Source organism: Myxocyprinus asiaticus, chromosome 34 (assembly GCF_019703515.2).
Source record: "Myxocyprinus asiaticus isolate MX2 ecotype Aquarium Trade chromosome 34, UBuf_Myxa_2, whole genome shotgun sequence".
Classification (NCBI taxonomy): Eukaryota; Metazoa; Chordata; class Actinopteri; order Cypriniformes; family Catostomidae; genus Myxocyprinus; species Myxocyprinus asiaticus.
The window spans coordinates 5808039-5819463 of record NC_059377.1 but is presented as its reverse complement, the minus strand read 5'-3'; the positions used below and the strand labels follow the sequence as shown (position 1 = coordinate 5819463).

Sequence of the window (11425 nt, the reverse complement as noted above, 5' to 3'; positions counted from 1 at the left end):
ATATTGATTCGATACGAGACACATAATTGCATCTTTAAATACGGGACGATTCCGTCCCGTATTTAATCGTCCCAAATCAATACGGGACACAATTTGTCCCGTAAGCTGGTCAGGTGGCATCACAGTAATATCGTTCCAGATCGTTAATTTAACATTGATACAAGTTTATAATTTTTCATGGGGTGGGTAAGGGGTTATCTTAAAAGTCTGCACATTGTGCTGATACATGCTAATATTGTGGAGGGTTTGGTAAGAGACCATCTGAAAAGTTCACATATTGTACTAAAATAGTGGATTTTTTTAGTGAAAAAACAGAAGGTTCAATATAAATGTTCAATAAGATTTACTAAATTACACATATCCAACAATGTATGAATACACTCACTGAGTTATAAAGACAAGAAGAACAGGTAAAGGAAACAAAATTATAATTAAAATAAATAAACATAAACATAAATATAAACCAACACAGATGTATACATAAATAAGATAAAGAAGATAAATAATCGAATAAATAAAAATAATTATATTTTTTATAAGTCAAGGGTCAGGAAAAATCTCAGCATACAAGAAAGGATATACACTATGTATTATTAATAACTCAAAAAGCATTTATTGCTAACACTGTGAAGGATGTGGTAAGAGACCATCTGAATACATGGTCAATTTCTTGGCATTATTCATCTTCAATGTGGTATTACTGACCAGTACTGCTGCTCCCTATAAGCATATTGCGCAGTCTGCGTAGTGCACCTACTCCCTACGGGGGCACCATCTTACCCTAGGGGGGCACCAGAAACTCCACCGAATGCTGTTCCTCCCACATATGAACCACATTTACTTTTAATGTTGTGGCACAAAGCAGAGTGTTAAGTGTGAATGTTTGCATGTTTGAATGTTTTTTTTTTTTTCCTGTCATGTGTTATTCCACCTGTGGGGAGTTAAAGGCAAATGTAAACATAAGTGGACAATAAAGATTCAAATACAATAGCAAGGACTTAGAATGGGTGTTAAATCTCTAATTAAAGCTGAAACAAGGCTATCTGCTCTGAGAATGCTTTCGTTTAAGAGGAGGATCTTACCGTCCTATTTGCCACTTCTTTATTCTTGGTTTTATCAGTCACTTCTTTTCAGAGTTCATATACAGGCAACTATGCCAAGCATGGAAAACCCCATTCCACATCATGTGAAGAATTCCTTACTTTGATCAGACGTGTAGATCTGCGACACTTGTGCTACCTGAAACAAAAGAGATTACAAGAAATCACTTAGGCTTTCATTTCTGGTCAAAGCCTTGGTAAAATGTTAGTGTACAGCCTGTGGGAATTACCATGAAAATTGTGTCACCAATGGCTTTGGGCATTATTGTAATTGATTTTGTTACCTTAATTTGTGTTGTTGTCAATTCGTTTTTTATTTTTTTTATTTTGTTAAGGAATAGTTCACCAAAAAAGAAAATTCTCCCATCATTCACCATCATACCATTACATATGTGTTCAACTTTCTTTCTTCTGAGAATATCTTAGCTTTGTAGATCCATACAATGAAAGTGAATTGTGACCAGACCTTTGTAGCTCAAAAGAGCACATAAAGGCAGCATAAAATTAATCCATACGACTCCATTGGTTTAATCCAGATCCTCTGAAGCGATACAATTGGTTTTGGGTGAGAACGGACCAAAACATAACTCCCTTTTATAACTCCTACGTCTTGCCATTGCAGTCTCCAGGCACAATCATGATTTCAAGCTTGATTACACTTCCTAATGCTTGACCCTTGAACAGAGTGCTAGATGGTGCTAGAAAGTGAAATTGAGCTTGAAATCATGATCGGCAAGCAGGGGCGGTTCTAGAGGGGGGGGGCCGCACAGTAGCCTGCCCCCCCATTGCCCCCTCCCCCTGGTTGGACAATATAAGTTCCATTTACAGTTCCATTTACATGAAGTTACATTTTGGTCTGTTCTCACCCAAAACCAGCTCTTGGAGAACTATTAAAATCATATGGCTAATTTAAAATAACTACTAATTAATTACTCATCACAGCATTAGCTCCTCAAAATCCAGTGTATAGAATGTAAACAATTATATTTTTATTGTCAACCTGAAAATAGTTTTACAATTAATTTGAGAGACACAAATGATGTTGCAGACACAAGTGCACCTGTACACAGTGCAGCATACTGTACTAATGGCCCAGACAACCAGGAAACACTTAGAGAACAAAAAAAACAAAAAAACAAAGATTAAAACAAAGCCAACAAAGACAAACACAATTTAACAGGTCGTAATCAGTTTCTGTCATAGCCACATCGGTTCCTATCACCAAGTGGAGACTGGCCTTTATGTTTCCACTGTTTTCCCATTTTTCCCCTCTTAGCTGATTAACTGCACCTCTGATGGAATGTGGCAGGAATGTGCAAACTGCATCCTGTTTTTTACTTGTTCTTAGTCAGCGGTTTACCCATAAAGAGCTGTGTGAGCAGCTTCATCTCTACTGAAGAAGGCAAGAGGGATGCCGAAAAAAACCACGAGATGCATTCTTGTAAATTTAAATTCCATACTTGCACATAAAGTCATTAAAATCCCAATTTTAATTTGCTCTACATAGAAACTATAAGGAAATATTATTAAAGTTAAAAAATATTTTTAAACTGCGCCACTAGTGTCACCAAAGTTGAAAAATCAACTCTGTCTTACAAGTCGTGATAATATTACGAGATGTTGAAATCGTAAGAAATCGAGTTGGTTTGTACAAAAATGTACGACTTTTACTCTCATAGAGAAAAATAAATGAATGAATGAATGAATGGGCGAACGTACAAACAAACTATTTATTCTTAAGCTTAACCCCTCACCCAAACATAAACCTAATCATAAAGTCTAACCCCTTAACCAAACCCTAAACCTTATTATAATTTTAATAGGAAAATAACTTTTGTGTAGAAAACATCATGTTCTGGAAGGAAGCGTATTACAGGTTATTAACATAAATCAGTCATTTGTATTGCATAAATAAACATGAGTAACCAAGTATTTTCACAGATGTTTCCTTTCTTAAATAAAGTTTTGGATTGGAGGCTAGCTAAAATTTGATGCTGTATTGTATCCGCTAGCTAGTTTGATGATTGGATGGTCTCTGTGGAGAAAATAAGTCACAACTATGTCTTATGATTTCACAATTTGGATTATTATGAGTTTTCATGAGACTATGTTGGCAATTTTTTTTAACTGTTTTCAAACAGGTTTCCCCCATCTGCCAAAGTTTAGAAATCACCAGAGAACCACAGCGTTTACCCTTTTAGAGGAAGTCAGCCTACAAATGGCTTACTTCATAGTAGACTGCATATTAATCTGGGATTAGAGAAAGTATGTTAACATCAAAAACAATTACACACTGACATAAACTGAAGACAAGTTTGTAACATTACTCCTTAGAAACCCAGTAAGGAATCTAAACCAGTTAACCTGCTTCTCTAGACATTTTACATAAGCCAAATTATATAGATCAATCCACATGGTAAGTCTTTCCTATTAATGTACATTAAAAGATGTCTGAACTATGCTTCGGAATTTCAAAACAGTATATTTTGTGTAAACATTTGGGCAGTTGGAAAGAGGTGGTAGACAAAAAGACTGCACATCTGAGCAAGATAAAATACCACCCCAGACGACTGCCACACAACGTTTAAAAAGAAATGAAGTTTTAAGGCATGCTTTTACTCACACGGCTAATTCTTTTATGGCTTTTATATCACCTATTTGGATACACATGTGGAATTCTCAATTGTCAGACTTTTTTATGTCATTAAAAATGGCACGTCAAATGGATTAAATGGATTTTTATGAAAATTATGTTGACTTCATAAGAAATAAGGTATCAATTTTGTAAACACAGTATAAACACAGTTGGTTTCCAAAAGATAAATAGTGCACATAGCAGAGCTACATAGCGGGTGCAGCGTTCCAGTCATGCTGGAATACAAATAGGAACAACTTTGCAGTGAAACGTCTGTTCTCCTAGTAACTGTGTATTTCACTGCGCAGCACCCATTGAGTCCAACTATTATCTTTAGTCATGTCATATTGTATCTTGTAGCGAAGGACAGCATATTTTAATTATGTATCCTTGAGAAGCAATAATGCACTTGATTCTGTGCTATATTGTGAATATAGTAGTTAAAGGTGCACTCAGTAATTTTTTTCCTCCTAAAGACATAAATTGTATTTTTGCAATATATGTATGAAATCATGACCACTCACATTAAGATGAAGACTCCAGTCATATCAGTAACCTTATAAAAGCTGTTTTATTTTACATGGAGAGGGTCCGCACATGGGGGCTGCCATGTTAGAATCACATGACCAGCCGAATACTACTCGCTTAATCTCAGTAACCGTCCTGTTAATGGACACTTTCACTCATTGATTAAAGTAATCATGACTGACTGTGAAAACTAAATTTCTTCAGTGGCATCTGAAACTGAAAACGATGATTTTAAATGATGCTGCATCCAAGCCGCTAGGTGTCAGTGTAAGTCCAAGGTGACACAAAGACAAAGTTACTGAGTGCACCTTTAAATATTCTTTTTTTAAAAGAATATTCTGGGTTCAGTACAAGTTAAGCTCAATCGGCAGAATTTGTGGCATAATGTTGTTTTGTAATTTTAAACAACTCTTTGAGCTGTAAAGTTGTTTAAATCCTAATTTTTACAGTAGTTTTATGGACTCAGGGTTTGTTGACATTATATCATCATGGAAACAAAGTTGTAAAATGGGCTGTAACTTTAAACAGAAAAGGTAAGCGGTTTTATCACACTAAAAATCATGTTAACAAACATGTTGTTTACTTCTTGTGGCTATACTACAAATAGTGAGTATTTTAACGTTTAAGGATTGGCCCCATTCACTTTCATTGTAAGTGCCTCACTGTAACCCAGAGGGGCGAGTCAACACAACTTTTTTTGGTAATCAACTTGTATCGAATGCAGAATATTCCTTTAAATGTGTAATTGCACAGTAAAATATGAAATGAACTGTGTAAAGAGCAGTTTGATTAATGTTGTAGACTTCTGTGTTTAACGATTAACAAGGAGTGCAAAGTTTAAAGTTTTACTTATCTGCAGATGATCAAATGAACATACTACATCAAAATGAAAAAGTTCAAGATAATATAATAATATATAATTTATTTATTAATAGATGTATGGATCAATCATACAAAAATAAAGTTTATAATAAATTAAATAAATAAATAAATTGACTGTTGGACATAAACATTTCAAGTTTAAACATTCAAGTATCTGTAAAAAACAAGGAGTCTTAAAATAGTCGTTCTCTAAATATGAATAAAAATAACAGGTGCAGCATAATTAAATATGAATATAAAAATCAAAACTTTGTACAAATAAATAAGCATAACATACATGCATAGCAAGTAATTAAAAGAATTCATTGAGGGTATTTTAAAGCTGCTATGTGAACTCTACAGTGCAATACAGTATTTTATATAATGGAAAATTACTCACCAGACATTAGCTGCCTGTTTGTACTTTAGGGAAAACAATAACAGCATTTTTGGCAGACATTGAGCTATTGAACCTGCTGGTATTCTGAAGAATAAAACACCCAACAATAAGTATGTAATAAATACTTCCTCCTTCACTAAAGGAAAAAACTTAAGCAGAAAAAATGGGGCAAGGAAGGTCATAAAAAAAAAATAAAAAAAATACAGATAAACATTCCTCTGAGCTACAGCTTTTTTTCTTTTCGCAAAAACATTCAGGCACTTTCTGGAGCCGTTGATAATAAAAAGCATTAGCGCTGAGAAGCAGAGACACATTTAAGAAATAAATAAATGTTTCAATGAAGCTCTGATACAGAGAAAATGTCTTATAGATACAGTAAGTTAAAGGAAAGATAGTACACAAGAAAACTATTAAAATAACAGTTCAGTGTCAAGAATAAAGTCTATACTGTAGCATTTTCTTTCCAAGAAGCAACTATTTCTTTGTTGAAGGTGAAGGGTGGTATTTCTGTGCGTTACCAAACAGAATTGCAAAAATAATGGTTGAACACCCCTTGTCTTCCATTGTTGTCTTCTCAAATGGTAATAGCCAGCTAGTGGCGGCAGTATGTTTATGTAGACTACCATTTCAGATTTCAGCTTCGTCCTTTGGAAATGTCTCCACTTTATTCATGTAGATGGTGATCTGTTCTTATTTTCACCACATGAATCAAGGCATCTTTGTACTCTGTAAACAGACATTTCTGGTGTGCTTCAGCTGAAGTAGTTCTGTCTAGGGATGCATCTTCTTCCCATGAGGCAGATCCCAAACAAATCCTCTTCATCCAGGTTTTGTTCAGATGCTCGTGAGTACATCAATTCCACGTCTCTCTAACTAATCAAGAGATTCTTCGTTCTCGATTTCTTTTTGGGTGACACAGATTGTGAAGCTGTCATGAGGTTTTCTTTAACCGCCTTCCTGTAAATGGAAATGACATCTTTTTAGCCCCAAAGCAGAATATTTTATTCATATGAGCAAAATCATATGCTAAACATGCATATATTGATGAGCGATGGTAAACGTTACCTGAGAGATGAGAGTATGTGATCACTAGCTTTGCCCACATTACTTGACTGGTCATTAAGTTGGGTCAAAATAACTATATCTGGGTTTTCAGAGCTGTAAAGAAAAATACAGAAAAAGGTTACATACCGTACAAAATTGATCAGAAAACAATTTGGTAATTTCCCAAAATCTAAAAATGTACACACCCGTCAAATGTTTGCACACACTTGACGTTTCTCATGATCTTACAAACGTTTTAATCCAAAGGTTTTATGCTTACATACTTTTGAAAAGCAATTGTGCCTAATTATGAATGTGTATGGATGCTAATCGATATTTGCTTTGCTTTATATTCATTGACTTTCTCCCACATTAGCTGGGAATTCAAACACAGACATGAGCTTGTGGTGACCTTGAACAACCACAAGAATTTACAATAAATCATGTTTTGATAAAATGAAACTTATCCAAATATAGTTGACTTTTTATTTGGGGACCCTGTATAACTGTCTCATTTCCTCAGATGAAGGTCCATTATCCACTCCCTTATGCTCCCAGCACATCAACACTTCCTAAAAACTCCTACACAACCTGCCCTGATCTATGCATGGCTGCCTGTGGCATCTTCGACAGTCAAAATGACACGTATGTGTCTGATTTCATCTTCAGGGTGGAGCAACTCTCAGGGGCAGATCTGAGAGTTGGAGCTCACCTGTTGTGGCAGAAAGTGGAGCAGGTATGGTCGGCCGGTATCGCACATTCACAACGGCCGGTGGAACGCCGGCGACGGGAGAGAGGACTTCCCAGACCATAGGGAGTTATTTTACTGTATGGAGATGAAGAGGAAAGAGTTAACTGAAACTGTGGAATAACAAGTGCATACTGTACAAGCAGAGTGCGACTGATATTAGGTTGAGACTAACTACTAAAATGAATGTTTTGGGGTTAGGGTTAGGTAATTGAGGGATCGAATTCCACATTGGGTCTAATTTACCAATCAGACTTTTAGATTTAGAAGGCCTATGTGAATTCAGGTGAATTGGAATTCTTTCTGAATGCAAAAAGACGCCCAATTTACCTGATTTCACACTATATGTTCTTAGACGTACTAACCTTGGTGTGTTGACCCAGATGATGTCCAGGTGGCAGAAATAGATACACTCCTTGTCCAACCAGCTGCTACAGGAGCAGCGCTTGGTACGAACCCGTTTGAGAACAGGTGGATCGATAGATTCTTCGGACGGTTCGGAAAGTGGATATCCAAACCCTAAAATTATCAAACGTACATATGTTATGATGAAGTGTGTCCACAGTGAGTATTTTTCAATAGCTTTACACACCGCTTAAAGTCGTAACTTGCAATTGTTACCTTAAGGAGCCATTTCTACTTGATCTATCCCTTAAAATGATTTTTTGGTTATTTGTTATGATTACCACATGAAGCATATTTTTAGGTTCAATTTTTTTTTTTTTACAGTGTACTTTTAAGCCTTAGATTAATTTATTTCACATTTATCTGATCTACAGTATGAGTCATACACTATGAATAGCTAATTGAATTTTATCCTTGTCAAATATTACTTATGTGTCGGTGCAAGCAAGCAGTAAACATTGTGCGGTGTAAAAATGCTTTGTCAGGTAGCCTACAATATGTTTCATGTTACAGCTAAATTAACTGGTTTAACTCCAAAAAATATGACAGAATCAACCTGACTACATGGATGTAATTTTTTAGGGTCACATCAGTAAAAACAGACTCTTAAGGTAACAACTTCACATTTCCACTTTTGGTACACTGTAAAAAGAGGTCCAGTTTTTACCTACATGCCATAGCGTAATAACCTGCAGCACCTATTAATGCAGGTACTAAGCCATAATCATTCTTTTTGTATAATGTCCATAGGTGGAACACAGGGTACAAGAGTACTAGTACATCATTATATGCAGATTTCGAAGACCTCGAAAATGTAACTGCTTGTATTCTATGCACACTATAAGCTCATGTGGCATATATTAGACACAAAAACTGCTATTTGCTGAAAATTCTTAGATCTGGATAACAAATGGTCATTTAAGCCAACACCTTACATTGTAATTGACTTACCTTGTTGCAGCATGCACAGTGTAACATAGATAAACACAGCTGTCCGCAGTAAGAAAGACATCATAGTATCACAAGAGTTTAACTAGCCTGTTAAATCCACAAAGAGTTGAGTGGTGTACACAGTTAGTGCATACAGTCCACAGAGCTCTATAGAGAGACTGACAGGTGCTTGTGTTCACCTCAACCTGCCCGCCTTCCATTTATGCTCCCAAATGCTCCGCCCCCATTCCTCCAGTGAGTGGAGCAAACACTGTTACACAACAGAGACTCTCCCACTGCATCCTGAAATTCCTTGACGTTCCTGCGTCCTGATTGGTTCAATGAGGAAAAAGAAAAAATTGACTCGGAACAGGGAGTGATGTCACTAACTCTCCTTGGATCAGTTAGTGTCACAGAAAACAGGAAACTTTTTTCATCCGCAGGAGAGTCTGCACGCTGCCATCATCAGAGATAGTGTATAATGGCATGTTTTGCATGTGTCCAGGGTTACATTCCACATTAGTGCAGAATAAATGCCAGATACCTCTGGAGGAAAAAGCAGGACTGATATGATATCCTCTGAAGTCCGGGACTACTGATTATAGATATGGAAAGACTCATGTTATGTAGTGACACATTTAATTTTGCAATGGTAGAAAATTTGAAAACATTTCAATGCAACATTACTCAGAAACATCGCCCATTCTATTCAAACGATTAGAGATATTGTATAAGAGATAATGAGACAAACTATCTGACATATTACACTGTTATAACAAAACTTCTGAAACTCTATAATATCTATACACCATGTGTATTTTATGGGGTGTGTTAGAATTATGTAATTTGTTATTGTCAGAAAAAGCACATATAGGTAAGAAAAATCATAAATCAGATACTGTATTAATTGATTTTCCTAGACACCAGAATAAATAAGAATAAATGGAGAGCAAACGAAGACCTCTGCTTAAGTCTACTGCTTCTCTGTTTTTATTCTCTTAAGAACAAAAAGAGCCTATCTCACATACGCCTCCAGTAGAGTTTCAGAATAGATCTCAAAAACGTTTTGCCATAATACCAAAATCTGTAATTAAAAGTCAAAGATTTCAGCCAAACACTTTGCATTAATGTCCCCTTTGTTGAGATTGATAACATGGTTAATTAATAATTTACAAATGCATTATAAATCATTAAACAACATGAATAAAAAGGGCGAATTTCATGCAATATTTGCCATATAGTGAGCATTTTATCTTACATGTTATAAAAGCATAATAAAACACAACATAAAATGCTCTAATTCATGATTTATGTCAAAAGGAGTGATTTTGTCATTTTGTGTTTACACTCATAACTATAATGTCTTGACTCAATTGTGTTGTCACTTTCTTGTTGCATTGATGTCAAAGGAATGATGCTACTCCAAGTTCTGTTCCAACGTACCTAGTCCTAGTTACCTAAAGTCCTCTGCAAAAACACTTTTCAGCTCCACATTGCTCATTCACAGCATATAATAAAGCCTGATGACCATTAAACCATACTGAAGTTTATGCACATAGGTTACTAATGTTTAAAAAGTATTATTAAGCATAACACGTGAGGTAAAATGGCTGAAAATTAAAACTAAAGTCACCCTTTTTATGCATGTTGTTATAACTGTATATCAATGATTTATAATGCATTTGTAAATGAATTATAAGTCATTAATAAACCCCTTATAAACTCTTAACAAAGGGAACATGTAAAATGATACACATATTTCAGTATTCACTAATCAAATTCTGCCAAGACTAACTTTTCTGAGTTATACTATGCACAGTATAGCTTTATACTCTTACAATATGTCAACTGTTTCATTTGTTTTTTTTATGTACACATCTTATATAAGCTCTTCATAATGTAACATTTCCTTGTCATTGATTGTGAACTTTTTGTTATTTATTTAGGGATGGAAGGTAATCCAATATATCTGACCATTGCATTAGGAAAATTAGATAACATTCACTAAAGTCATGCAAATTATATATGTAACCCCTTCAATAGAGGTCGTGACACCATCATTTTTGCCAAATGGCTTTAGAAAAATCTTATCAGTGTACAGAGCAAATGCCAGTTGTTCAATATGCATAAGTCAAAAAAAGACTTTTTATGACATATTGGATTTGGAATATATACACCCAGCATGTTATATTTGGAAAGCAACTGATATAGTTTCTCGTTCAAAGGCACGTCAAATGGATTTAAACTATATAAAAAATCATTTATAAGGGGCCAAGCACCGAAGGTGTGTAGCCCCTATTGTATCAGTTAGTATTATTATTAATATTATTCTGCTTCTTCTTCTTCCTCCCAATGGGAGTCTATGGCAGCCCACAGAACCGTTCGTAGGAAAATGATAAAATTTGGCATACTGATAAGAGTGATATAGACCCCATAGCCAATCTGAGACCTCTAGGACAAACTCCATAGCGCCACCACCAGTCCAAAAATGTAATTTTCTTTTGAGAGTATCTTTCGAACCATTTGTCTTAGAAACAAATTATTTTTTGTCTGATTACTCTCGTCTTGATGATTTTTTTGAACCCCCATACATTCTAGCTCTGCCAATTACAGTAGCTGCCATCTTGGATACTGATGTTTAAAGTTTGAAAGTTTCACATCCTTCAAACTTTGTCCTATTTGTCCAAACAATAGCTCAAATAATCTCCAGAATGAGCCACACAAGAATATAGATTTTCGGCTTTGTATAAAAGCAAAGTTAGTATTGTCAGATT

At 35.3% G+C, this 11425-nt stretch overlaps 1 protein-coding gene across 1 annotated transcript; it reads right to left on the bottom strand.

The window, feature by feature from the left end:
• Nucleotides 1–5262: 5262 nt before the first annotated feature.
• LOC127425725 (endothelin-2-like) lies at nt 5263–8833 on the bottom strand. Its single transcript, XM_051671990.1, has 5 exons — nt 8673–8833; nt 7682–7835; nt 7281–7394; nt 6590–6682; nt 5263–6481 (listed from the first exon to the last, which is right to left on the bottom strand). The coding sequence occupies exons 1-5, from the start codon at nt 8734–8736 to the stop codon at nt 6394–6396; spliced, it is 513 nt and encodes a 170-aa protein (XP_051527950.1). The 5' UTR covers nt 8737–8833; the 3' UTR covers nt 5263–6393.
• Nucleotides 8834–11425: the final 2592 nt, after the last annotated feature.